General features: G+C 53.5%; 8 protein-coding genes across 8 annotated transcripts; 4 read left to right on the forward strand and 4 right to left on the reverse strand.

Moving 5' to 3' along the window:
• Positions 1 to 648: 648 nt before the first annotated feature.
• J4E78_002356 (uncharacterized protein) lies at positions 649 to 4,607 on the reverse strand (the record flags this gene model as incomplete). Its single annotated transcript, XM_049363003.1, has 2 exons — positions 649 to 2,757; positions 2,808 to 4,607. The coding sequence occupies 2 exons, from the start codon at positions 4,605 to 4,607 to the stop codon at positions 649 to 651; spliced, it is 3,909 nt and encodes a 1,302-aa protein (XP_049225595.1).
• A 1,329-nt stretch (positions 4,608 to 5,936) lies between these two features.
• On the reverse strand, positions 5,937 to 6,594 carry J4E78_002357 (uncharacterized protein; the record flags this gene model as incomplete). Its single annotated transcript, XM_049363004.1, has 2 exons — positions 5,937 to 6,291; positions 6,347 to 6,594. 2 exons carry the CDS (start codon positions 6,592 to 6,594, stop codon positions 5,937 to 5,939), a joined length of 603 nt encoding a protein of 200 aa, XP_049225596.1.
• Positions 6,595 to 6,958: 364 nt separating this feature from the next.
• Positions 6,959 to 7,460, forward strand: J4E78_002358 (uncharacterized protein; the record flags this gene model as incomplete). The annotated part of the gene is made up of 2 exons (XM_049363005.1): positions 6,959 to 7,201; positions 7,338 to 7,460. 2 exons carry the CDS (start codon positions 6,959 to 6,961, stop codon positions 7,458 to 7,460), a joined length of 366 nt encoding a protein of 121 aa, XP_049225597.1.
• A 1,265-nt stretch (positions 7,461 to 8,725) lies between these two features.
• Positions 8,726 to 9,664, reverse strand: J4E78_002359 (uncharacterized protein; the record flags this gene model as incomplete). The annotated part of the gene is made up of 2 exons (XM_049363006.1): positions 8,726 to 9,159; positions 9,217 to 9,664. 2 exons carry the CDS (start codon positions 9,662 to 9,664, stop codon positions 8,726 to 8,728), a joined length of 882 nt encoding a protein of 293 aa, XP_049225598.1.
• Positions 9,665 to 11,041: 1,377 nt separating this feature from the next.
• Positions 11,042 to 15,102, forward strand: J4E78_002360 (uncharacterized protein; the record flags this gene model as incomplete). The annotated part of the gene is given in 11 exon segments (XM_049363007.1): positions 11,042 to 11,046; positions 11,060 to 11,298; positions 11,379 to 11,443; positions 11,506 to 12,542; positions 13,883 to 13,952; positions 14,005 to 14,040; positions 14,100 to 14,232; positions 14,284 to 14,382; positions 14,436 to 14,492; positions 14,540 to 14,984; positions 15,036 to 15,102. The coding sequence occupies 11 exon segments, from the start codon at positions 11,042 to 11,044 to the stop codon at positions 15,100 to 15,102; spliced, it is 2,253 nt and encodes a 750-aa protein (XP_049225599.1).
• Positions 15,103 to 15,837: 735 nt separating this feature from the next.
• J4E78_002361 (uncharacterized protein) lies at positions 15,838 to 19,515 on the forward strand (the record flags this gene model as incomplete). The annotated part of the gene is made up of 9 exons (XM_049363008.1): positions 15,838 to 15,915; positions 15,980 to 18,068; positions 18,119 to 18,273; positions 18,548 to 18,668; positions 18,748 to 18,813; positions 18,861 to 18,923; positions 18,973 to 19,001; positions 19,058 to 19,294; positions 19,348 to 19,515. The coding sequence occupies 9 exons, from the start codon at positions 15,838 to 15,840 to the stop codon at positions 19,513 to 19,515; spliced, it is 3,006 nt and encodes a 1,001-aa protein (XP_049225600.1).
• A 450-nt stretch (positions 19,516 to 19,965) lies between these two features.
• On the reverse strand, positions 19,966 to 22,243 carry J4E78_002362 (uncharacterized protein; the record flags this gene model as incomplete). The annotated part of the gene is made up of 3 exons (XM_049363009.1): positions 19,966 to 20,178; positions 20,233 to 21,825; positions 21,992 to 22,243. The coding sequence occupies 3 exons, from the start codon at positions 22,241 to 22,243 to the stop codon at positions 19,966 to 19,968; spliced, it is 2,058 nt and encodes a 685-aa protein (XP_049225601.1).
• A 1,120-nt stretch (positions 22,244 to 23,363) lies between these two features.
• Positions 23,364 to 26,798, forward strand: J4E78_002363 (uncharacterized protein; the record flags this gene model as incomplete). Its single annotated transcript, XM_049363010.1, has 1 exon — positions 23,364 to 26,798. The coding sequence occupies one exon, from the start codon at positions 23,364 to 23,366 to the stop codon at positions 26,796 to 26,798; it is 3,435 nt and encodes a 1,144-aa protein (XP_049225602.1).
• Between the last annotated feature and the right edge of the window lie 262 nt (positions 26,799 to 27,060).

The following is a 27,060-nucleotide window of genomic DNA, read 5'->3' on the forward strand; positions in this document are numbered from 1 at the left end:
GTGATTACTCAACGCAAACGCACGATTGTGACATGATCGGATGATTCTGGGAGCCCTGGCAATTCCACGTGTCGTGTGCCACAAAATGGGGAAGGTGCTTGCTGCTGGGTGCAAGGTCCCCTGTCTACTCCTACCTGGGGTGTGTCCGGCTAAAAACGCCTTTGGGCTTGCCGCGTGCCTTCCGCCATAGAGAATGGCATGAGATGACATGGTGTGAGGGACGACGCGGATGCGGGTACGAGGCGCAGTATATGTATGCAGGTTGCGGTGGAAGTTTGCAGTTTGGAAGGTGCATTAGCTTGTATACACGGCCTGCGGCTTCGGGTCGATAAGCGATGCAGGCGCTTCTTTCTGTCTGGGTGTTCTTTTCTCTTGTCGTTGTTTCTACGCGTTTTGGCCGCCCTTGCAGAATCGAACATGCATGTTGGATCACATTCTTCGGCCCTGTTTGATGCACGGTCGGTGGAGGGAGGAAATCGTAGTCGGAATGTGGAGGAGCATTGATAATAACTATTATGTGGGGGGCACGCTCATGTTGATCTGCGTTTGAATTCAGATTTTGGGTATTTGTAAAAGCAACTTGAATCATTGGCATTTGCATGAAGGACGTTTTAGGGCCACCATTGAGGCCCGCACGGACGCTTCCGTTTACTCAATGACGAGCAACCTTTCCGTAACATCCAGAGCACCTTCAAAGTTACCGGTGATAGCATAGATGCTCTGCATCGCAAAGGCGGCATCCGTGCCGAAGTCCTCATACCCCCAATTCTCATCCTGGCACTGATCTTCTGCCTCCTGTCTGACCTTGTCACTAAGCGCGCAACACCTTTCATACGCCGGAAGCGCCTGCGCGACAAGACCCAGCCCATGCCACATCCTCCCGACGTTGAACTCCGCCTCTTGCTGGTGGATAGCATGAGAGCTTTTGGAGCGCATGTCATAGTATCTGTAGACGAACGACAGACCCTGTTGGATCTGGTACTGTCGGTTCTCAGACAGTCGTTTCATCGCATGTTGAATGTACGCCACGCCAATACTCAGATTCAATACCGGATCTTCAGGTGTGATGGCAAAGGCGCGTAAGTAGTAGTTGAGTGCAGCCATGTAGCTTCCACCGCACATCAAGACATGTCCGTATAATGCAAACAGCGCGGGATCGTGATCTTTGACCTTGTCTACGTCTTCGACGTTGATATTGTTTCTGAATCCTCCTTTGCTGTCCTTTGTGTCGCGGAAGTTATATGCAATGCGCTGTGCTGGGGTCAGAAGCGCGTAGTCCATAGTCTTGATGTAGCGCATGAGCACTTTGTACGCCGGGCCTGTTGCAAACCCTTCCGGGAAGGAACAGAGACGGTTGACAGCGCCATAGAGGCGAAAGAGGTCGGTACCGAATGGGTATTCTTTGAGGAGCCAGCGTGTTGCTACAGACGCTTGGCGCGAGTTGTCCGCTGCGAGGGCGCATGTGAGGCGACATAGCTGTAATTGTTGGTGGTATTTTTGGTTGCGATGGAAGACATTGGCCTGAATGGCGATGTCGAGCGTAGCGAAACATTGCTCTTCATCTCCTTCGCTGGCAAGCAGAATAGCATAGCGACCAAATGCATCACACCATTTGTCAAAATGAATGCCCCAGAAATCAGATGGAGCCGAATCTGGTCGCTCGCGTAGCTCAGGATCTGTCTCTCCGTCTTCAACGTTGTTTGCTACCACGGCAAGTACCATCAGCGAAGACTCTTTCCAGAGATCGCCACCTGTGACGCGACGGAAGTAAGTCATGAGATCTTCCTTCCGGTTTGAGTAGAACAGATCGAATGTGGAGAACTCTTCGATGAGCTCCCGGGTAATGGACAGAACTTCATGTATAGCATCCTCGTCCCCGTCCTCTGCCATTTCCCATATCTCCTCCAGTCGCTTGAAACTGGAAACGATCTCCCGGTGCTGAGCTCGGGCGGCTTTGAGGTCTTCGCCGTGATCTGTCGCAAGTTTCTGGAGCTTATGACGAAACAGTCTGTTATTGATCGCTCGATACGGCACGTCGGTACCTTCAAGTGTAGTTCGTCTCGGTTCAGGATCGGGACCTGTATCGGCGTCTTCATCACGTACATCAAGGAACGCCTGAACTTTGGGCGCCTTGGCTCTCTTCGTTCGGAAGAAACCTTTCTTAGGGCGTTCGGTCGGGGCGATGAGTGCGGGAAGCTCCACATTGCCGTTCTCGTTTGCAGAATCCTCCTCTTCACCTGTCTGACCTGTTGCTTTCTGCATCCTTTTCCTATTCCTTCTGACCGTGCTTTTCCGAACTCCATATCGACCACGAGCTTGCCTTCGCTGGTTGTAGTAGTACACTCTGAGCTCATCGTATGCCTCAAACCCGAGCGCTTTGAGCTTGTGGCCGTACTTGTCGCGATAGATGGTCTCAGCGCGCTGCCCAGCTTCTTGCCACATGCCTTGATCTTCAAAAAACTTCGCAAGGACAGCGAGATCGTCATAGTTCTCAGCCGGCCATTTCTTCAGGATTGGAATCACCTCTGCCGCCCTCTCGGTCCTCTCTAGGTTCTTGAAGCATGTGTGCAGGCCAATGTAACTTTGGAGGTTGAACTCATTCGAATTTTTGTCGAATAAGGGCTCATAAAATCGCAGCGCGTGTTCGTCATGGCCGGTGGCATGAAGGGCGTCGCCAATGATACGAAATAGGTCTTCATAGTCCCAAATCAGAGCATCAGCGTTATGGTTATCTGGCTCCAACATCTCAAGGTGACGCTATATCGTAGTTAGTAATGCGTAGCTTTCGACGCAGTCATTCGACTTACCATCGCTTCTTCAAAGTCATCCTTGCTCCTGCGTAAGCGAAACAGGCCTAGCTTCACCCTGATCTCCAATGGCAGGGTTGAGCCATAGGCTGCATCCTGCGATGCTCGGACGAATTGAGGCACAGTAACGCGTCTTGGCTCATCTTCGACATCGAACTCGCGATCGTCTTTCAGCTCGTCCCAGAATGTCTCGGAACGCCTACCCTGCTTCCACCGGGCAAGCTCTTTGAGTCGCGTGACACCAACACCATAGCTACCAGCTCGATCTAAAAGATCGAGATAAATATTGATCAGCTCCCAATCGAGTTCATTCTCGACTGGATCCCGGTCAGGCTGTGTAAAAACGTCAATAGCCTCCTCAAAGCTGTTCAGCAGCTTGTTAAGGTGTATCCTAGTCTGTTTTGGAGAGGCAGTACCCATCATTGCCATGATCTTCAATACACTGACATCCGGATCTTCTCCCTGTTCCTTGAGTGTTTTGAGCATCTTGAGGCCGAGTGCGACGCACTTGGATGAACGACCCAATTGCGCTTCAATTTCAAGCTTGCGACTTCGGGCTTCATAGTCGTTGTTGAGCAAGATAATCTCATTCAAACATGGAAGGATGGCAGCCGATTTGTTCTCGTCTGTAAACTGGGGATGTTTCTCTGGATCCAATCGTTCTATGCGCTCGATGATATACTGCCAAAGACCAGGATCACGTTTAGTTGGCGCACCAGCCAGGAGTACAGCTAATGAGTCCTCCTCTCGACCCATCTCGGTATAGATCTCGGATGCAATGTTGTAAGCATCGAAGATCTCGGGATTGAGTTGAATGGCTTGCTGGGCAAATGCAAGGGCAGCTTCGTAGTCCTTTTCGATGAACTTGGCGTTGGCCTGCTTTTGCAGTGCTTTCCATTCTGCACCCGGGTCGGCAACGGCTCGGGGACCTCTGGGTCCCTTTTCTCTTCCGGGCTTGCCTCGCTTCTTTTTCCGAGGGGTCGGTCTGGCACCATTATTGCCCCCTCTGCCGCCACGACCCCTAGTCGAAGGACGTCCTCGTTTTCCACTACCTCGCCCTCTGGTGCTAGACGCTGGTATGATACTGGCGGTGATTGGAGTCTTGAGTGTGCCTCTGCCTCTACCCTTTCCTCTCTTGTACTTTGTCCGCTCTTCAGTATCCTCAAACTCGACGCCTAGCTCCATTTCGTCTGGATCGCCTTCATCTTCCTGTGCATCTTCCGACTCGTAGTCTGCGTCTACTTCTGAATCATCTTTGTTCTCGATCCGTTGTAGTTCCTCCTCTTCCTCCATCGTCAGCCGAAAGTCATCTTGATCGGAATCCGAACTATCAAAGTCGCGGTCATATCGCGAATCACGAAATCTGGTCGCGTTGGTATACTCATCATCGTCCTCTTGCCCCGGGTTGGCTGGGATGAATCCTTCAAAGACTGCAGGTCCACTGGTAGCATAGGCTCTATTGAACGGATCCTGGAACCCTCCACTAGTGAAAGGCGGAGGCTCCTCTTCCTCCAAATCCTCTACAGCGCTGAGTGGGATGAGAGGTATGAAAGGACTCCGGGCTGGCGGCTGATGGTGAAGTGAAGGCTGGAATGGAGGCGGATGTGGGTATACCTCTTGAGGAGGAAATACGGCGTTTGGTGGGAAATGTACGGGGTATTGTTGTCTGCCATGCTGCGCAGGTGGTTGCATCAAGCTTGGCGCAGCCTCTCCAAAAGTACCTGCAACGGGTAAGAAGCGTCTATTATCCGGTGGCTGTCCTGGCGGCCACTGCCCGTAGTATCCATTATTGGGGTTCATTGTGTGCTTGATCGTATCGTACCTGCGTTAGCCCATACGTGTTAGTGAGTGATCATTGTGGTGTATGCACCGAGAAAATGGTGGTGATGTCGAAAGCTTCGAGACAGGGATTGTGACTGTTGCAGAGGCTGGTGCACGTGCTTCGCGCTAGAGCTTCACGCGTCTCGCCCACTCCGATTCGAGGCTCACTAGGAACTGATGTCTCTCCCCGAACCATTTGTCAAGCTCTCATGCGAACCTCCCGATGGTACTTGTCTTATCGCGCAAGTCCAGCTATAAGGGATTCGTGTGGTGACGGAGAACGTCAACGATCTAGGCCCAGCGCAAGGAAATTACTAGGCGGTGTCAACGCTGCTAGCCTGCTGCTTGGGCAGCCCGAGCCGCTCTCCCGGCAGCTAGCTTAGTAGGTGGCAGTTCTTTATAAACGTTTCAGCCAATATGCTCCCGTATTTATATAGAACAGGATCCAATTCTTGTCAATCTAGGAAGGGTCTGCCGGTGCACTTTCAGAACTCGCTACCGTAATTACCCTCTTGGACGGGTTCAGCACCTGCGCCAACTCATATTGAAGCATTTACTCCAAAACACCATACACCTTACCGCATCTTCTTCCTCCTTCGCAGGAACCATGTTACTAAGACACTTCTTTTACAATCTGTCGCTGTGCCTGACCGTTCCCGCTCTCAGCATACCAAAGCATGACACTCAGCTACCTCTCCTCCAAGAACACGAACTTAACCAATCGCAAAGTGCCGACGTCGTCTTAGCATTCAAGGAAAGTGGAAGCAATGAGGTGCATCAGGTTAAAATACCATTACGAACGAGGGTCTACCCAGGTATGTCACATGTACCAGGCTTCAATCCGACCGTTGCTGACAGCCTGACTAGGTAAAGTCTTACCGGATCGACCAAGCGTTGTACAAGTGATGGAAGCCACCGAACAAGGCCGGTCAGTATCACGCGCAAGACTGGAAAGAATTATATGCAGAGTCACGCCGAATATCAGCACCGAGGAAAGAGAAGCATTAGATGTCAGTATGGAACCAAAGGCATTACCATGGTTTGCAGTAAGAGATGGAGTTGTCGAGTTCGAAAGCAGTGGCTCCAGATGGTTTCTCGCAGGTAGAGAAATAGAAAGTTACGAGTGTCGATGACACTATGGTGCGTCCGAGATTAAAGACATGGGAAAGTAGAAGACGAATCTTAATGTAATATGCTCCATGCTTTCTAAGGGTATAATGTGATGGCTCTCAACAGCCTCCTTCCACTCACATGCATGTATCCAAGTGAACCCAACCCAAACGCCAATTATGCAGGTCTGAAATCTGATCAAACGTTATTATCCCCCTCATTCATCCCCACCATCTCGTATTCACCAGCACCGTCTCTCCCTCTGCCCCTCCCTCGCCCTCTAGATTCTCCACCTTCGTCCTCTGTAGCTGGTTGTGATCGCGCAGGCGGCTTGCTACCGAAATTGATTGGCTTCAGTTCGCGCCACTGGCATGCCCACACGCCCAGCGAAGTCATGATGGTCGCGCTGCATATCTGGAGGGCCCACCAGAACATGTGGGTGGGTATCGCGTGCGTATATAGGGAGGTGACGATCAGGTGGATAAAGTGGACAGTCAGGGCGAAGTCGAGAACGAGTTTTGAGCGCGCGATAAGGAGAAGTATGAAGATGGCACTGCCGCGTGTTAGACCATGGTATGACTGACTATCCAGCGCGTTGGAATGCTTACCAAGTGAGACTATTCAGCACCCAGACCAGACCCAGCGTCCATCCGATTGTCGTATCGCCGCGTAGACTTTGCCAACTGAACAGGAGATCGGTGCTGACCTCCTTGCCCGCTACCAGCGCGGTGAAGAGGATGAGGACGCCGGCGCATGCATAGTAGGCAGCCTGTAGGAGTACAATCTGCGTGAGGATGCGGGTTGGGGACAGATCCGCAAGTGCGCCGGGTCGTGGAGGGCGGCGTCGGCGTGGCATCAATACGCGGGCGATGCGCTATAACCCGAGCATAAGGGGAGTTGTCGATTTGGCTGGTTGTAGTTGCAAGGTTGCCTGTTGATTCATGGGTTCCCTAACGGTTCGGCGAAACGTGGACAGCCAGCGCCGATGTCATAGCTTAGGGTCTGCCAAGCACGAATTCGACATCGTCGCGCGCTCCAACGTCTATCGACGATAATCCTATCAACTCTACAAATCCGATCCCCAGACTTACACTACCGACGTACGTTATCGACCCGATTCGGTCTACCTGCAAACACCCCACCTTGCGACTGACACCCGCGCCAGTTTCGACCGTCGCCTCCACCTCCGCATCTCCTCCGCAAGCTCGAAAATCGCCGCCATGGGTTGGTTCGGCTCAAGCTCCAAGGACGACTCGGGCGTCAAGAAGACAGAGGGCGGTGCATTCGAGTCGCCATCGCGATCCAACCGAAAACAATGTTACGCTGCACGCGACGCTTTCTTCGAATGTCTCGACAAGAACAACGTCCTGGATAGCATAAATACAAAGTCTGGTAGGGACAAGGCGGCCAGCTTCTGCTCGTCATTTGATCAGGAGTTTGAGAAGAACTGTGCACACAGCTGGGTACGTCAAATCTCGCAATCGCCAGCAGCATACTTCCATGCCCGTGACAGAAACGGCGACTATGGCACTACACAGGCTTCCTGGGACTACAGATTGGACAAGGAACATACCCGAATACTAGGCTAACATTCTCTAGGTCGAATACTTCAAGAAGCAACGAGTCGTAAACTACCAAAGAGAACAGACGATCAAGAAGATCGAGATGCAAGGTGGAGAAATCACTGCCCCGCAACTACCACTGCCGGGCCAGAACAGATAGATGGAGGATGGCTGAACAGCCCTAATAATGCCGCTCATGACCAATGTACAATATGTATACTACTCTCAAAGCGCTCCCAAAAAGCCTTTGCAGCTATCACGCAGCTCGGCTTCCCTGCCGTTCTAGACTTCTCACACGATGGGGCATAGCACCCACACACTCTCTATGCACTCAAATGCAAGGCATCGCGTTTACCTTAGACCCTCAGATCAAATGGAAGTGCATGAACCTCCCACCCTCAGCGCGCGGTCCTGTAGCCCGGCCCAAATATCCAACACACTACCTTACTCGAACTGTGACTAGACTCGCATAATGTCGTCACCGGAGCTTGGGAACGCTCACCGATGTAGCCTAGCCATAGAGTGTCGAGCCGCGCCTGTCAAGTGTACTCCTTGCATGATGGGTTCGTCGCATAGACGCAAGGACGAATCGGGGATCAGCGGTGTTTAGCTTGTCAATGCAGGCCTAGGAGTAGGCGCGGGAGTTGTTTCCATGCAGCATCGTAGCGTGAGTTCTGTAGGTCAGGCCGCGTCTTGGCCCTGATGCCAAGGGCGGTGACCTTTTGTTGGTCACCATACCTCCAGGGGCATGTGGCATGTGGCTGCCTGTCGGCAGTTTCCTTTTGCCCGAGTCTTTGTTGCTGACAGCCTGACAGCGGTAACTCTACTGTTGAGGGGGAACATGGAAGTCTTCAACTCTGTTTGGCAACCCCTCATCAGCACGAAAGCCTAATCAGAGTAATCATCGGATTCAACATGCGCATCGGAATCAACTTTCCAGGGCCCGGAATCCTACACGCACCAAAACAGCAAAGTGCAAGGAGCATGACAAATGTCTTGCCGCAAGACAGCATGTTACCCAATATTGTTGATTAATACTGATTGGCTACTAAGACGTGCAGGTTTTAGCCGCAGAATCGAGCGGCAGTAGCAGCAGCGCGCCACCTGGTTCGACTCGTCGGGTCGGCGAGATCTGAGCTTTTTCTCGGTTATCTATGCATACAGAAGACCCCCACCCCACCATTTCCATGACTTCATCCGGGTCAAGTGGCTTATTCTACCCCTCCATCGGGTTGGTGCGTCGCCGAAGGATCCTGCCTCCGTGTGTACGTGTGCGTGTGTGTGTGCGTTTCGGTTCGTGTGCTTTTGTTCGTAGGCTTCGTGATCATGTCCCATGCTACCCAAAAGCTACCCAATGCTGATCCGAAGATTTTGTTACTGAAGTTCGTGTGCTTACATCCTCGATGTCGTCCTAGTGGCACTTGGTCACCACTTTGTCGGCCAAATAGTCGCAGGGTCGAACTCGCGCCTAAAAATCTCCACATCGGACGCGCACCCTTTGCTCGGCGACCCAACCATACTACTGTCGATGGCAAACACGACATCCTGGAATGCGCCATGGAACTCCTCCTCTTCGAAGAGTAGTTTCCTCCACATTCGGGCTACCTCCTGTGCCGGGTTTCGGAATATAGGCCCTAGTCCAAAAGCGCCCAATACCAAGTTCCTGTGCCCGCAGTAGGAAGCGATTCGCAGTACTGCCCGCATTTTCTCCTTCATGAGCTCCTTCTCTTGTGCAAACGAATACTTGCAGCCGCTCTCGTCAAGCTTGGGACGCCGCACGGGTGCAACGGATATTACAGGTAAGGACGCTATGTCTGTGAAAGTTGCATAGTCTTGATCTGGGCCTGCCCGGAAAACAACTGCGGCCCGTTAGTGACTTGTGCCTCGTGACGATCGTTACTAGCATGCCAACGTACAGACTTCAGGGGAGTAGATGCCGCCTGTCTGTGGTATTGGGTAATAGTTTTCTTCTCGGCCCAATTGCGCGTTCCAGGGCATTGTCAGGGCATGCACGAGGTTGCTTCTCCGCGCGAAGCATTCCTCTGGTGCCATGAGCCCAGATTCCCAGTCACCTCCAGCGCGCTTCTCGTTTGCTACGTTGATCACTGGTATCCGCTTGCACTCTGGGTCTGCGTTGACAGCACTTTGGTACCAGCCCAAAGCGTAGTTCACGGGGTCGCCTTCCATGACTGCTACTCTCGTGCGTTGTGATGATCGCTTGTCCACGTTGATCCTTATTTGCGAGGAGTCTGGGTACAGGTATGAGGTTTTGGAGTCTCGGATGTAATGCTTCCAGATATGCGGCATCCATACGCGTTTTGCTTCGGCTGCTATTTCTGACGGCTTTGGTCTTGATGGCGGCATGGTAGTAAAGTACTGTGAGGGGGTTCCTGTGGACTGCTTGTGTGAATGGACGTATGATGAAGGTGTAGTTGACTGCAGTGTGGAACAGCGTGAGAGGAACGAGGGTTGACAGTAACGAAAGCGAGTCTGTGACCCAACGGGCGAGAGGGTAGTATATCACTTGAGCAGCTACTCAAGGGCGTGTGATAACGCAGCTAAATAATGGTTCCAGATGGACCCCGGAGACTAAGCTGGCGTATTTCCACTGCGCCAGCTACCAAAACGGTAGTCCACTGCGGGAATCAAGCCTTCCCCTGTGCATGCAGTCATCGCGGGTAGCATCTACACCAGCCGTAGCGCAGACCTGCAGGAAAGATGGAGCCATGAGTCGTGTGCCCGAGCAGTCTAGGGAAGACACAGATGTCGAATGGCCGGTAGCAGCCGCGCCTTGTGATTGCAAAAGTTCATCCTGGTCCTGGGGGCCATGCCGTGCACCCACATAGCTGCCAGGCACCTTAAGCCACCAAGTGCCGTGTCGGGTTCCTAGTGTGTTGGAGCAGGGATGTGTGGCTGGATCGATCGTCCAGGCCTTGAAGCGATCTGCAAATAGTTAAAAGCGGTTTAGAAAGATCTGGCGGCGTTGAGCAAGCCGATGATGACAGCTGCTAACCAAGATCCTGCACGATATAGCGTCGCAGTAATAGCGTCGGCACTAAGATCCGGATGCAGGGTAATGGTACTCTGCTGGAATGCATGGCGTTCTACGAGGCGTCTTCCTCACCGCCAGCGGAGGTGGCACGAAAACGTCCATCTAGCGAGCATTTCCGCCACTTTGATGACGGGTCCTTGCCTGGAAGTATCCTGGCAGACGGTAAAGGTTGTACAAACGGCCATCGAGCTTGGTGGGGCGTGGCGTTTGTGTCTTGGTGTGCTTACTGGCGGTGGAGGGGAGGAGGAAGCTGACCCACCCAATGATGGTCAAGGGAACGACCAAGAAGGTCACCAAGACCACAGGCTCCTAAGGCCATCGGCGCTATGCTCATGGGCCTCAAATCTCGTGAAAGGACATGGTCGGTCCTTGCAGCACATGATGTTTCAGCCATGGCTGAAGTGTTACAGTCGAGATCAACGAGCCACAGGAACGGCACGGGCGAGGCCTTCGCGATCCTAGCGTGGGGTCCAAGCGTTCTTCGTTTTTTTCCCAAGGTTTCGCAGACATCAACCCGCACGTGTGATAGAGAGTGCTGTTTCTACGCTACACTGCGCAGCTCCTGGCCGATCGAAATTTGCCGACGCGTAAATGAATTGGCTCCTGCCTGTTCGGAGGAGCGTTGTCCGTCCCCAGCACCTATTCCGAAACCGGGGAACCGCTCTACCTTGCGCACATGCACTATCACTATGCCGTCCCCGCTGCAGTTCCACCTTCTGTCCAAACACTATTGCTGAGCTGCTAAGGCCAACTCAATCGGCCAGTTCGTCTCAGCAGAGTGCACAGGACAACGAGGCACTAACGATAAACGGCTATGTACGGACGGTGCGCAAGCAAAAACGCATCGCATTCGCTGCTATAGGCGACGGCTCGACTTTGCAAACAGTCCAGGCCGTCCTGCCTCCTCAACTAGCAGAAGGGTCAGTAGCTCCCTTTAGAACACTCTGTAAGTACTGACATGCTGTACTATCAGACTCTCCACGGGCACTGCAGTGACAGTCACGGGAAAGTGGACACCCTCACCAGGCCAAGGCCAATCCCATGAACTTCAAGTCAACCACGTGCGAATATTGGGAGAGAATGATGCCACAGTAAGTCAACATGAGTGAGCCTCGGAGTCCTGCCCGATGTCTGATCTGAATCTTAATTCCAGACCTACCCAATCCAGAAGAAATACCAAACGCCCGAATTTTTGCGCACACTCCCACATCTCCGAAGTCGACTACCAATTAACTCGCTTCTCTTGCGGCTGAGATCGCTAGTCACTGCACAAGTGACCAACTACTTTGCGGAACATGACTTCATTCAGTGCCATCCACCAATCATCACCTCCTCCGATTGCGAGGGCGCAGGAGAGGTGTTCACTGTGGCGCCTGGAGCACCTTCTTCAGCAGACAAAAGCTCTTCGAATCAGGTCAAAAAGCAAGAAGACATGTTTTTCGGTTCCCCCAAGTATCTGACGGTCTCCAGTCAGCTTCACCTAGAGGCTTTAGCTCAGTCAGTAAACAAGGTCTGGGCCTTGTCTCCAACATTCCGAGCCGAGAAGAGTGATACAGCCCGTCATCTTAGCGAGTTCTACATGCTGGAAGCAGAATTAGCTTTCACAGAGGATGTGAATGTCGTCATGGATGTTGTGGAAAATATGCTGCGTTCCGTTGCGTTGAAATTACAAGAGTCGGTTGTAGGTCAAGAACTTCTTGAGGCACGAGCACGAGACCAGGACCAAGAGAGCACATCCGTGTCGCACACTGTCCTCGCACAACGGTGGCAAGGGCTGGTAGCGGGGCCATGGCCTCGAACCACCTATGCGGCCGCAATACAGCACCTTAAAGACGCAGTGGCTCAGGGCAAGGCGGATTTTGAGTATGCACCTGGTCATGAAGATGGTCTCCAGACCGAGCACGAACGATTCTTGGCTGAGAGCTTGGGACGCGGTGGACCCGTATTCATCACTGATTACCCACGTAACATCAAGCCTTTTTACATGGCGCCGTCAAATGACCCGACAGCTGACAACCCGGCCACCTCGACCGTCGCATGCTTCGATCTCCTTGTACCTGAGATCTGTGAACTGGTCGGGGGCTCTATGCGTGAACATCGACTAGCAGAACTCTTGCAATCCATGGACGAACATGGTCTTCAACAAGCGCCGGATAGCACTACCTACGCATCAGACGGCTCCCTGCAGTGGTATGTGGATCTCCGCCGATACGGCAGTGTACCGCATGGAGGCTTTGGTCTAGGGTTCGATCGACTCCTGTGCTACCTCGCTGGTGTATCTAACATCAGGGACGTAGTCAGCTTTCCCCGGTGGTACAAGCGGTGCGAGTGTTGATGCGCAAACAAGATATAAGGACCTCCGGTATCCCGGATCACGGCATCGCCAGCTGGTCACGGACGTGGCATCTCGTAACGTGGCATGGCAGAGGGGCTGGATAGCATTGCTTGTTGCAGCACATGAAGACCGCGCGTTCATTGTACTTGTACGATCAGCTGCCGGCTGTACGATAGCTGCTCATTCTGCTCGAATCTGCATGGGATAGCCTCGGACCAAGGCACCGTGAGCTATCTACGAGAAATAGCTCCGGGTGTCCAAACTTCCGTGTGTAGACTTGCCCTATTATTCAGCTTGCGAGGCGGAGTGGAGACGAAAGTTCGCTGGTTGTCCATTTGTTATCAAACACTGTGCTCAGTGCACCTAGCGAGCTTTGCAGGTGAAGCTCGGGCATGCACTGTGCAAACCATCCCAAGATCGGACATTATTCAGCATGCGAGTCTGGATGCGCTAATCGAGACTTGCCGACTTTGCGGGGTATCGTGAGCAAATTCAAGCTTTGCGAACAACGTGTAGACGAGTGGCAGCGGACCAGACGTGTGTGGCGGGCTCGAGGTGCGGGCGGAGATGATCAGATAAGATATACCAAGCACCTTCCCCCTCCCACATCCGAGGCACCTTGGCCGAGTCTAGCTATCGCGTTGATGATGTACTTGATCTCCGCGGGCACCTGTCACCGATTTACGGGGCATTTGGGTAGGGCGTCGCGAAAATGCGCCGTCCGCCATGGCAAACAGCCTCAGGATGAAAACTTCGCTGGCAGACGAAGTGGCATGCGCATGCGCAGGTTTGCCATGGAAGCTCCGGCATCGCTGGTGGAGGCATGGGTACGTAAAGGGCAGATAGCAGCGACTCAGCGAGAGTACCTAGTCGCGGGCGGAATTTAGGTCTGACGTCTCGGCGTTCGGCTGAAGTCATCTCGCGCTTCCGTTAGTTGCAAACAAAAGTAACAACTTCAATTTCAGACAATTGCCCACTCACCCCAGTCGCCCCTCTGCATCGACGCGCGGAGGCTCTACGTCCACCCCAAAAACAAAAACCCTCTCAAGTCGCAAACCTGGAATCCGCGGCGCCAGTAGCCGGCCGACTTATGGCCCCCAATGATCGGCCATCAGTTCCTATCGAAGAAGAACACGAGTACAGCTCCATTGCACCGCCGCACATGAGAGACACCCGTCGCTGACTTGCGCGCCAGTTATGAAGCGCTCCCGCCCAACTTCTCCCTCACCGCCAACATGCTTGCGGGCGCATTCGCAGGTGTTGCGGTACGTCTCCGAGGTCGCCGCCGTGTATATATCCCGACTGACCCGATGATAGGAACACTCGGTGATGTACCCCGTCGACTTGCTCAAGGTACGCAGCTTCCCACCAAGCTCTCCATGCACTGCCGACAGCGCGCTGACTCCGGACAGACCCGCATGCAGATCGTCAACCCGTCGCCGAGCGCCATGTACAGCGGTATCTCGAACGCCATGGTCACTATATCTAGGGCGGAGGGCTTCTGGTCACTGTGGAGGGGACTTTCGAGCGTGGTAATGGGCGCAGGTGGGTTGTTTCAGGCGAGCAAGACCGGCAAGGAGAACTGACAGAATGCAGGTCCCGCGCATGCCGTCTATTTTGCATCCTATGAAGCTACAAAGCACGCCCTCGGCGGCAATGAGGGAGAGAGCCACGAGCATCATCCCCTCGCGGCAGGTGCGCAATACCACGACCACACCAATGCGGGAGCAGCTACTGACCACCAACAGCTGCTAGCGGTGCCGCGGCCACCATCTCCAGCGATGCGCTGATGAATCCCTTTGACGGTAAGACGCGCACCACGACCTCGCTCCGCGCCTACTGAATCTCGCAGTCATAAAACAACGCATGCAAATGCACGGTTCCATCTACAAGTCCGTCCCCCAATGCGCCCGAGAGGTTCTCCGCACTGAGGGCGTGGGCGCATTCTACGTCTCATACCCCACTACACTGTGTATGACGGTGCCATTTACCGCACTCCAATTCATGGCCTACGAATCGATGTCCAAGGTCATGAACCCGACCGGCCGCTACGACCCCTATACGCACTGCTTCGCCGGAGGTATCGCCGGAGGATTTGCAGCGGGGCTCACAACTCCCCTCGATGTCATCAAGACGCTATTACAAACACGCGGCAATGCTCGAGACGCAGAATTGAAGAACGTCTCCGGCCTAATCCAGGCAGCCAAAATTATCCATCAAAGGGAAGGATACAGGGGATACTTCCGTGGTCTGAAACCCCGAATCATCACCACCATGCCAAGCACGGCAATTTGCTGGTAAGTTTTGAGCTTGGACACCGCAACCGGTATTGATCTGACACTGCATAGGTCCGCATACGAGATGGCCAAGGCTTTCTTCATTCGGAGGAGCACCAACTCATCAACGGCCATATAACAGAGAGACGACTATTTGACTGATCTTCTTTTGAACCATTACGAGAGCCCTCTGATTCCGCGATATGCGCACTACCCACGGAACGATATACACGCAGTGTCGCGGAGAGTAGCGACCATGGCAGTATTGGGCATCCAAGGCAAGGTCTAGCATTGTGTGGCGCGCTGGAGGAGCATAGGGCTGCGTCGCGACGCTTCTTCACTGCCATTGTATAGTCATAGAGGCTTTTGTGGAAGCCGATCTGGCGGCGTACTGGATGCTTGGTTATGCGAGCACACGACGGCATGCGCATTCTTGTATCATATAGCAAATTCAGTGTCGGCGTCACTCAAGACCCAAGAACATTTTCGCTCTTCAGCCCAAACAAGGTGCGTAATCGATAACAGCCGGGCGCGAATAGCAGCCCCACTTGCACATGCGCCTTCCTCGTGGCTGTGTGAGCACGCGTATCTTGGGTTGACAGTATTACCTTGTGATCTGATGTAATAGCGCGAGAGAGAGCGTGCCCAGTTGCGTAGAGGATGCATGGATGCGTGAGGACAAAGTCGTCTTCCATGGTCGTCGCTGCTCAGCCCTCGCGGTTGCGAAACGCAGCTACCTACGTCACACACCCGCGCGAACTAAGACCGGCGACGAATCTACAAACACGAGCCCGAGACTGGACGCGAGACACCTATTCTGTCCTCCACGCCACCCCCCGCGTGAATTGGGCGCATCATATACATGTTTTCCGCTATGCGCGCCAACACGACGCAGAAAGCCTACGACGAGGCTTTCCTAGCCTGCTCGACTGCAGTCTACTTTGAGGGCCAGGTCAGTGCCCAACCACCCCCCAAGTGTCGCATGTGCCCAGCATCACTGACAGAGAGACATATAGAACAACGAGAAAGAAGCGCTGCGATCATGGAAAACCGCCCTTGACCACATCTACTACCACAACGCCCGTCGCAACCCCTCGACCTACCGCCCCGCGTCCGAAACAGAGAGAGCACTGATCGAATCGCTACGCCAGTTGGAGCTGCAGTGTAAAGAGCGCGTGGATCTATTAGAGGCGCTGAAAAAGAGTCGCAAGGAGTCGAAAGAGAGCCTTGCCTCGCTCTCGTCAGACAACGATGCACCCACACCACCACCCCACGGCGTGCCCCTATCGCAAAACGATCCAAGCGCATCTACATCATGGCTCGGAGCCGGATCTATACCACCCATAGAGTACACAGATCTCTCAAGACCGCCAGCATTGCCATACCGTCCGGCGATGGCGCCACGGAAGAGCTCCGGTACTGGCTCCATACGGGACAACAGCTTGACCCAGACTCGGAGCGCATCGACGCTATCCCCAGGACCAGTAGGAGATAAAAAGACACGTACCCCATCCCCGGAGAAGAGTGGCAGAATGCTACGGACACTGAGACCCGGGAGAGAGAGCAAGCCATCTTCGGCGAAGTTGCCCAATACGTTGAGAAGTCGCCCGGATGCTTCAAAGGCAGCTACCCAAGCGTGGAGTGTCAAAGCCACAGCATCCTCCACTCGGCCAACATTAGGGGCCCCGAACCCATCGACCAGTTCTCTTACACCCTCCGCCCGCTCATCCCTCGACAAGCCGGCTGCTGAGAGACCGAGTGCTTATTTTCCGAAACCCGAAGCACAACCGCCGCCTGCACAAGCACCGTTCTACTTTAGAGCTGGCGAGGGGTCAGCATCAACCGCATATGCGGTTCCACCACTTGGTGGTGAGACTGATCCGGGGCCGGTCAAACCTGCTACAAACGAGCGAACAGCGCCAGCAATACCCCGAAAGTCTGTGGGTTTGAGTCGACTGAACAACGCGCAAGGGCCCAGTACACCATTACCATCTTACCGAAAGGAGTATCCCAAGCCCACACCGGACCCTCGATCTCTTGCCGCGTCTGCTGCAGCCCATTCGTACGGCGACACTGGGGGCGAGCGCGGTGGAGTGATATGGGATCCGACGACAAGGAGACTTGTACCGAAACCCAAGAGCAACGACACACAAGCGCGAAGCAGTTCAGAGCAGGAGGACTCACCTGAGTCTGTATCACTGGAAGAGGACGGAGATTTGCTCAAGCAGAGGCCACCTCCAGTGCGGAAGGGCAGGGCTAGAGGCAATTCGATGCGTGCAGAACTACCAGATACCCCAGGTGCGGATAGTTCTGAGGCGGAACTGGAGCCAGAAGAGACGGATGAATGGAAGCGCAAAACGGATGAGATCATGAAGAATTTGCCACGGGGCGTCGATAAGCAAGCAGCACAGCAGATATTAAACGAGATCGTGATACAGGGAGATGAGGTACACTGGAGCGACGTATCAGGACTTGAAGTTGCGAAATCCGCCCTGAAAGAGACGGTAGTGTACCCGTTCTTGAGGCCTGACTTGTTTATGGGTCTGCGAGAACCTGCACGCGGCATGCTCTTGTTTGGACCCCCTGGAACTGGAAAGACGATGTTGGCCAGGGCAGTTGCTACAGAGTCAAAGTCTACTTTCTTCGCCATATCAGCTAGTAGTCTGACGTCGAAGTTTCTGGGCGAGTCAGAAAAGCTTGTTCGCGCCCTTTTCCAGCTTGCAAAGATGCTGGCGCCATCAATCATCTTCGTCGACGAGATCGACTCACTCCTCTCGTCGCGTTCGGGATCCGGCGAGCACGAAGCATCGCGACGCATCAAAACTGAGTTCCTTATTCAGTGGTCCGATCTGCAAAAGGCAGCTGCCGGGAGCGCGGTCACGGACAAGGACAAAGAGAGGGGCGATGCAACTAGGGTTCTCGTCCTCGCAGCAACAAACCTGCCGTGGGCGATCGATGAAGCAGCAAGACGAAGGTTTGTGAGAAGGCAATATATCCCACTGCCCGAAGATTGGGTCCGGAAGCAACAAGTCCAGACGCTATTGAGCCACCAGAAACATGAGTTGAGTGACCGCGATCTGGATCGTCTGGTCAAGCTCACTGAGGGTATGTGATGATCATTGAGGACCTGAATCGCAACACTAATTTCTTTCTAGGTTTCTCTGGTTCTGATATAACGGCGCTCGCGAAAGACGCTGCAATGGGCCCTTTGCGCTCACTGGGCGAGAAGTTACTTTCAATGACGATGGACCAAATACGACCGATACAATATCAGGACTTTGTAGCTAGTCTGCAGACTATCAGACCGTCTGTAAGCAAGCAAGGACTGAAGGAATTTGAGGATTGGGCTACACAGTTTGGTGAACGTGGAGGCTGAAGTACTAATTAACGGGCTGGCACTGCGCTTGCGATAACGAATCAAGTATCTACATTAGTATCTGTATGGCAATTGTCTCGGCGTCGTTGGCTTCAACTGCAGGTAGCATGCTCACCCCACCTGCCTGGGTTGAGGATGGCTCCTTCCGTCTGGATTGTGCCCGTGACTTAGCGCCACCTCAACAAGAGCCCATATCACACCTAGCAAGCTGTTCTTCTTCATTCAATTTTCCCTATCATCGCTACTAGAGCAGATAATGGCGCCCCGCAAGAAGACAGAAGAGAAGGCCACAGCCAACGAGGCCGCAGATCTAGTATTGGAGTATCTACGTGAGTCACTCACCTCACCTCACATCTGAGAGCTCAACGATCGCACTGCACCCTATACTCAAAGACTGACTGGTCGCAGGCAAGCAAAACCGCCCATACTCGGCTATCGATGTTTCGGCGAATCTACACAACAAGGTCACAAAAGGTTCATTGATCTATCACTCTTATCCGACAACGACTGATTCAGGGCAGCGTCTGCGGCAAAGATTCTGAAAGATCTCCACGAACAGAAAGCAATTGAGGGGCGTGCCGCTGGTGAGCTTGGTCGAGCCTATCTGCAATTCACATCAGTTGACAATCTCAGGCAAGCAAATCGTATACCACGCTTTACAGGTATGATCCAATCCTTTCTCTTACCGAACATCTGCTCAGATCTGACCCACTTGTAGAATGCAGCCGAAGCATGCACCACTGAACAACTCGCCGCTCTCGACGAAACCATTCTCGATCTCCGCACGCAAACCACTACTCTTATCGCAGCCGCAAAGAATCTCCGTGGCTCCTTGTCCAGTCTCAACTCCACGCTCAGCACGGCAGATCTTGTCGCCAATGTTACCACTCTTGAGACAGAGAAAGAGCAGATCGAATCTAGACTTGATGGACTGAAGAAGGGAAAGGCGAAGAAGGTAGGTTCAATGTACTCAGAGTGATTTATGCAGGTTTGTGCTAACTCTGCAAGGTCACGACATCAGAGCGAGAAGCGATCGAGAAGGAATGGAAGAAGAGCATTCGTGTGGCAAAGAAGAGGCAGAAGATTGTGACGGAGATGTGGAAAGAGATCAAGGAGAATTTTCCTGATCCGCAAGAGAGAGAGGACCAGAGGGAGATGTTCGACCTCGATGGATGAGGGTCTGCTGCGCTGTCAGAGTGGCGTGAACGATGCTTAGGTACCATGTGCTGGCTATGTTGTACGATGTTAGATGTGAGCACACCAGGACGATGTAGTGAAGTCAGATAGTTCAGGCTCAAGACACGCACTACTTGAAGACAGACAAAAGTGTATCAAACTTGCGTATTTATCATTCAAATCGTGCTTTGAACGTAGCTAAAACGCCTCCAACGCCACTCTGGCAAACCCGCAATGATGCGAACCAAAAACCGAACAAGAGATGAGAGGTTAGATCCCAACGGCAAACAAGCGCCTTTACAATGCAGTGCAGACACCAATACATGAAGCCCGAAACATAGCCTGCCAGGCCAGCTGGCGAGCCTACAGAGCTACCAAGACTGCGCAAACAACATCCCAATGCAACGTGACAGAACGCAAACGGCATCATGATCCAGGTGATTCGAAAACTCAAGAGCGCTGATAGGAAAACGAGCTACGGAGGTCATCTCTGATCTCCTGCGACAAATTATCATCGGCGTCGATGTGGCTGGGATCCTGAGCACGCGCTAGTTCTTCGAGGGTTTTCGCGAGGGCGGCGCCTTCGGTGCGGCCGCGGTCTACGTTGACGAGCATCATGATGGGGAAGGGAAGACCGACTAAGATAGCTAGGAACCAGAAAGCCTGTAGTTGAGATTAGTATGAGAGATGAAGTTCAGAAGTGTTGAGCCGACTTACCGGTCTAATCTCGCCATAAGCATCGGTGATGGCGCCTACGATAGCAGGACCGAAGACACTGCTGCCTTTATCCGTAATGGCGTATAGAGCGTAGAAGGCGGCTTCATAGCCAGGAGGAATGAGCTCGCCGAACAGCGCACGACAGTAACTGCTGAGACCACCAAGGACGAAGCCGTAGACTGCACCTAGAGGATACATCTCCCATTGCTGCTGTAAACCCAGGTATCCTAATCGTTGGACTGCTGGTATGTACCCTAGAAGACCATAGATTGGAATTACTTCAAAGAGCATGATGCAGAGTAAGATTGTTTGTGTTGGCGACAAGCGGAAGAAAGCAGATAGCCGTGACCACAGAAAGGCGCCCAGAACGCCGAAGACCGTTGCGATGACGTTTATTAGGGCGAGCATGGCGTATGACATGCCCAGAGTTGTCTTTGCGAAGAGCACTGCTGTACCGGATACAGTGGCAATGCTGTCTGAAAGTAGGAACCACGCTGCGAGGAAGAGTAGTACATCCTTGAGATGTCGCGCGTGGGTCGCTGTACGGCCGAGGGATTTCCACGAGTATGCAAAGTACGCGAGGGCAGTGCCAAAGTTGGAGGTTTGCGCACCGATATGCAGAGGCGGTCCTGGACGGGGACGCAGCCAGCGCGCTGTTGGTAGTGTGAAGACAAACCACCACGCGCCGATGACGAAGAGGACCAGGCGGAGGCCAAAGTTGGAGGATTGGAACGCGATGACGATGAGGATACCGATAGTTTGCACAAGCAAAGCAGCAATGTAACCGATCGCGATACCGTAGGATGAGATCTTGGTTGCAAGAGCGAGTTCCACTGAAGGAGCGGACCTGCTTCTTGCCCTCGGAATTGTCAGATCGGCGGTTGAAAGGTTACTCGGCAACAGTGCGGTTGTCGCATCAGCGACTTCGTCAAGAAGGCCTTCTCTTTGTCCAAGCTGGTTTGCGTATTGCGCTCCTCGTATGATATTCTCCTGCGTCGGAGTTTCACCTCCTCTCTCGTCGTCTTCTTCTGTCTCCGCCTCGTCTTCCTCGTCTGCGTACGATTCGTCGGCGATTGAGTCGGCGTACTTGACTGTAGGGTGGAAGCGCACCATTAGCGGTAGGAAGCTGTTCAACAGTACGAAACTGGCACCAAAACATGTGTTTGAAATGATTGCCAGCACTGCGCCTAGCAGATACACCTTGGGCACCACTGGTAGGAAAAGCATGGTCGCGATGCTTCCAATAAATGCGAACCACAAGAGGAAGGTCTTCCTGAACCTCCCATGATCCGCTGCGCCGCTCATGCTAATGATCAGCAGAGCTTGTATGAGGACCGATATGCTGAAAGTGTACATGGCGAAGCTCGCAGTATTGATCTCGATACCGAGGATATGAACGACGCATTGTCCCTTTTCAGGATTCGGTTTGAACAGAGCTTCTATGGCGTTGGTGGAGAATGATGGGCCTGGATGGACGGTAGGCTTCGTGGCTTTGCACGGTGTGGAGGGATCGGATAATAAAACGCCATTCTCGCGCGCGAGTTGCTCGAGCGTTACAGGTATGAAAGACCCAATACCGCAAACGACAAAGACCTGCGGTGGTTAGTGTCGGTGCTCGCGTGGGTTATAAGCTTGACGAGGCGCGTCCGAAGTAGCATCACGAGAGAGACACGCGCACAGCTTTGCGATATTGCAGCAAGCTTGCAAAGGCCTGAAGCAAAACGGGATGGTAGTAGGAAGGAAGGAAGGGATGAAGTACCTCGGCAGCCCATCCATACATGTAAAAGCCGCGGAGCTCCTTGTCGCTGGTCAACCGGGTGTCTTCGCCCTCGTAGTGGGGCTGCGAGTCGTGGGACTCCATGTCGAGGCTCTGGTCGGAAGAGAGGCTCTGCTCATCGTCTGCCTCGTTGGACTGCGATATGGATGGCACCGAGACTTTGGACTGTGAGGATGCATTGCGCGCAATGGTCGGGCGCTCATAGGGCGGGAGCTCGGGCGCGCGAGGTGACATCGAGCGATTGGAAGCAGTTGTCCGCAAAACAGGGTCCTGCGCTAATCAACGGAAATGCGTCACCGCAACTGAGACATGATGAAGGATCGAGGGATAAATGCGACAGCTGACCGGGCTGCTATTCAGGTCGGAGGGCAACTTCTAGTGGGCACGCTGAGGTCAGGCCCAAGCTGGGGAGAGATGTGGAGTTGTTGGGGTGGCAGCGGATGATCCCATGGGCATGACCTGTGAACATCTGATAAAGCGTCTACTTGCAGTAGAGGCTTATCCGAGAAAGACATTGGACAAGGCGCTTGCGCTCAAGCTCGCATCTAGATAGACTACTGGCCGCCGCAGCCGCAAGCTCGCCGAGCCGCGGACAGCAATGCGGTGAATGACTGAACGTACTAGCGATTAAAGTGGCTAGCTATATCGCATCCGCGCGACGAGATATGCAGTGTCGTTGACGCACATTATAGAGCAAGCTGGGCCCTCAAGCTTGACTCGGTTGCTGATGCGACCTCAATGTGTCTGGCTGGAGATGCAGGGCTCCATCATCAGCATGCATGGGTGGAGCGAATGCCAAGGCGCTAAACCCAATCCACGCCCTCCCTCCCGTCGTCGGTACGAGAGGCTGCTGATGTTTCAACGACCTCATCGCTGCAACCACTCCACCCGCCCACGTCGCGCGCACCCCATCCACGGTCACTCCGGACTAATTCCCACCGCTCTACGACCGCGACTGCCATCACGCCGTTTTGCAGCATTCACAGTCGACGATGCGCTAGTCGCCAGCGCCCCGACCTCGCTTTCTTTCACCTGCTGCATTCGACCAGCGCCCTTTCAACACTCACTGCGCCTCGTGCTATCTCGGCGCTTCCATTCTTACACCAAAGCATCTGCTTTAATGAGCGCGCCTCACTCCTAACCTGCGCATTTCACCGCCGACTCCACCGCCAGCCCTCTGCACGCAGCCTCGATCACGATTCAAACACCGCGCGGTTGACATTCTCGCGAAAACATCAAGGAAGAAGCGCGACCACACACTTCAAGAAAGTTACAGACGCGCGCAAAACGGGTGCGCAGACGGCGCCCCAGGCTGCGGGACGGAGGACGACGTAGTATGCCAGGAATTCTCACCATGAACCACACCGGGTCCGACTCAGCGACGGCTTCACGAGATGCAGAAAACAGGAAGCGCAGCCACAACGGGGATCTGACCAATGGCGGACTCAATGGTGCGCGAAGTGACACGCCGGCAGGGGGACCTGCTGTTAATGGGGGTTCTTCGCGCGAAACCAGCACCAACGGCGCATCCATGGCAGTCACAGCAACGGCCGGTCCCACGCTGGAACAATACTCGGATCTGCCCCCGGAGATCGCTCATATTGGCCCCGAGCAGTACATGTCCTTGTCGACACTTTTGTTGCGGATATCCCAGGAATCTTACAATGAGTTGGAGGAAGTCTTGAAGAACATGGCCGCCATTCAGATAGCGCCAGTGTCCAACGGCGCTCTTCCCAACGGCCTTGGCGCGGCGAATGCACAAGTGAATGCAGAGGCGAACAAGCGTAAAAAGCTGGTTGTGCTTCAATTCGCGCAGGAGCAACGGGCTAAATTCATCAAGCTGCTAGTCCTCACCGAGTGGGGAAAGAAAGCTTCCGTTGACATATCAAAGCTCATTGATTTGCTGGCCCACGCGAGTACACAGGCAGCCCATATGGATGCTGCTGACTACAAACTGGAAAAGATTAAGATTCTGTCCAACAATGCCAGAGAAAACAACCCGGACGTTGCGACCGCCCTGGAAGTGCTATCGACAGGGAAAGCGTCATGGATGCCGAGCCTGGGCTACATACCGCCTGAGCCTATCTCTGCCGAGCAGGCCCTCAAACTCCTTCGGTACATGAACACCTCTCTCTCCATACGCCTCAACGTACACGAAAGCCTCCCACGACACCTCCAAGACTGGCGTGTGCACTCAGGACGCGCAACTTTTGTTGTTGCTAATGAGCTGGAATTCGACGTCATGTCTTTTGTAGAGGATGCTTCAGAACAGTGGTTTCTCATCGATCTCCGGTTGTTGTTCACTCCTGCACCTACCATTACCGTCGGTAGCCGTTTCTTCATGCAACTCAAGCTGCAGGCCGACGTAGTTCTAAAGGAGAAGGGACTGACCGGCCTTTTCGACTTCCTGAACAACTTCGTCCTAACGCACAAGATCTCAGTGCTTCGATCGCAGGCCGTTAATCTCGTTCGCAGCGGCTGGGCAGGGTCTCTCAAGGTCGAGCCTGTGCATCGCTTGCTCGTCGTGTCTTATTGGACTGATAAGCCTGGAAAAAAGAATTGGATTGAGATTGGCGTATCGAACAACAAACCAAAGAACGGCAAGGTTTCGTGGAGAGGGCCTCCCATACCGTCGCTGACTACGCGCTGGTTCCGCCAAGGCAAAGAAGTGAAAGATGTCAAGTTCCATTTTGACTGGAAGGATCTCTCCATGGAACGCGTTATCAAGCAAGTCATCGCACGCCACACGAGTGATATCTTGCGATCCACAAAGGAGAGTTTCAAGTCTGGAGTGACGGCGAACGCACATCTTTCCGAGACCGAACCTGCCGACTCTACACTCAACGCATCGCTGGGTACGAAATCTACATCAATTGCCCTATCACTAGAGTCGGTCACCGGTAACTACATTCTGCGACCAGCTAGCGCACTATCAGCGCGAGCCGAGAATGCTTTCAACCAAGGCAGAGAGCCATCACAGATTGCTCATGTAATGACGCAAGTGCTAGCCGGCACATTGCTCAGTCTGATCCAGAAGAACGCACAACAACTCGGGTGGCAATCGGTCGCAAGACAGGCTTTGAAGCAGCAGGTAGTGTCGGCTGCTGTCAAATTGGATGTCATCTCTTCCACGCTATATTGCCCTCGCGGCTGGACACCAAACTGGGCATTGGCAGCGGTAATCGACTCTTCAGGCGAATCGTGGTGGATCTTTGAAATCGGATCTGGTGGAAATAGCCTCGAATACGCCGAGCAGATCAAGTTGGACAGACCTGATGGAAGCTCCTTGCCCATCAACCGCAACACCTTGGCAAGTCTGGAGAGGGTCGCTGTGCAGCTTCTGTCGTTCCGCGTCACAGCTCGCCAACTAGAAAAGGAGAAGAAGAATTTCAGTTTGCGACCTGAGTTAGGGCAAGCAGGCTCATTCGTGGAAGCTGGCTGTGTTCCCCGTCGATGGGTGCTGCATGTGCAAACTCCGGATCTTCTTGTGCCCCAAGCAGACGAAGACTCATGGCTTGAATCAGACATCAAGATTACATGTGAAGGCTTGAAAGTTGGGGTTCAGGACGTCTGGCATATGGCTGTCGGTAAAATGGTCAAGTCTGTTGCTGCAGACATGCATAAGCTCATGGCAGCTTCACCACAGACCGCCTTCAAGTTCTCAGAAGACGGCAACTTCAGGATTCTCCTTGCCACGCCCTTTGGGCAAGATATCCTAGGAGAGCTGCGAGCACGACTGCGAGATGTTAACCGTCTTCGTACCTTTGCCAGTACCCTTCAGAAGCGTCAAATGCGGCTTTCGTCTTCCTCCTTACAGCGCGTACAGTTCCAGTATGGTCCATCGCCATACTCTGCGACTGTCAACTTTGGCACTGAAAAGGAGCTTACCATCGAGCTGTCACATGACAATCCGCACCATCGGATTCTCCATCTGCTTACTGAGATCGCCAACGATCGGTTGCCTTCCTTCCCAACCACGGAGGTCAGTGATGTCGATGGCCTGGATCGCTTCTGTACGACTCTCGTCGCGACCCGGCCCCTCTTCAAGGCCTTGCGCGAAGTCGAGGAACGATCGCCAGGCAACTACAGTAACCCCGCAATTCATGTTCACTCCGTCCTCAAATACCGACTCACATATGACAATCCGGTCTGCACTTTCGACGTGCGCCTTCAGCCCAAAGATGACCAGGTGTACTGGTTCATCGAAGACAACTTGCGTCCAAAGGATCCTCCAAATCAAGCCACAAATCTACCAACTCCCGAGCGTGCACCTGGTCATAGGCGTCTCGACAACTTACAGGCCAAGCTGAAGGAACTCTTCAGTGGGAAGGGCCCAGGATGGTTTGGTACCCGGACCGGCATGGTGGCGCACTTGGACGCGATCCCTGAAGCACTACTCAAGCTGGATGAGTGTGTCTTGAGTTGTAAAATGGCAGGAGGTTATGTCGCACCTCCACCACTTGAAAAGCCCCCGCAACAAGCGCAGAATCAGGGATCTGGTCCAGGCCAGACGCCTGCACAGGCGAACGGGAACCAGCAGGGAAACCAGCAGCAGCAGGCTAGGATGCAACAACAGCAGCAGCAAGCGCGCCAGCAGCAGCAAAGACAGGCTCAGGCCCAGGCTGGGAAGCAGCACCCGAACATGCAGCAACATCCGAGAAGCCAACCTCCGAACGGCAGACCCTCACAGCAGCAGATGCCAAACGGCCGCCAGCAACAACAGCAAGGTAGAGGCGGTCCAGGAGGTCGTCCGGGGCAGTCCAAAAACGACGTCATCACCATTGATTAGAAGACCTTGGGATGAGACCAGCATACCAGCTGTAATTGCGTTCATTCCATTCACGATTTGTGTACAATGTTTTCTTTGCACGTTCTTCACGTTTTTCTAGCATTGGGTTAGCGGGACTACGGTATAATTTGCGCTTTCAACAGGTTCTGCTGTCTTACTGTTCACGGTGGGGTTTCCACCGGATTATGTATTCTATTTGACATGGACGCGAGGTCGGCTGTATCGGTGGACGATCTGGGCCCGCGCTTTTCTTCTTTTGCTT

This window comes from Alternaria triticimaculans, assembly GCF_023758025.1.
Source record: "Alternaria triticimaculans strain BMP 0046 chromosome Unknown scaffold_2, whole genome shotgun sequence".
Taxonomy (NCBI): Eukaryota; Fungi; Ascomycota; class Dothideomycetes; order Pleosporales; family Pleosporaceae; genus Alternaria; species Alternaria triticimaculans.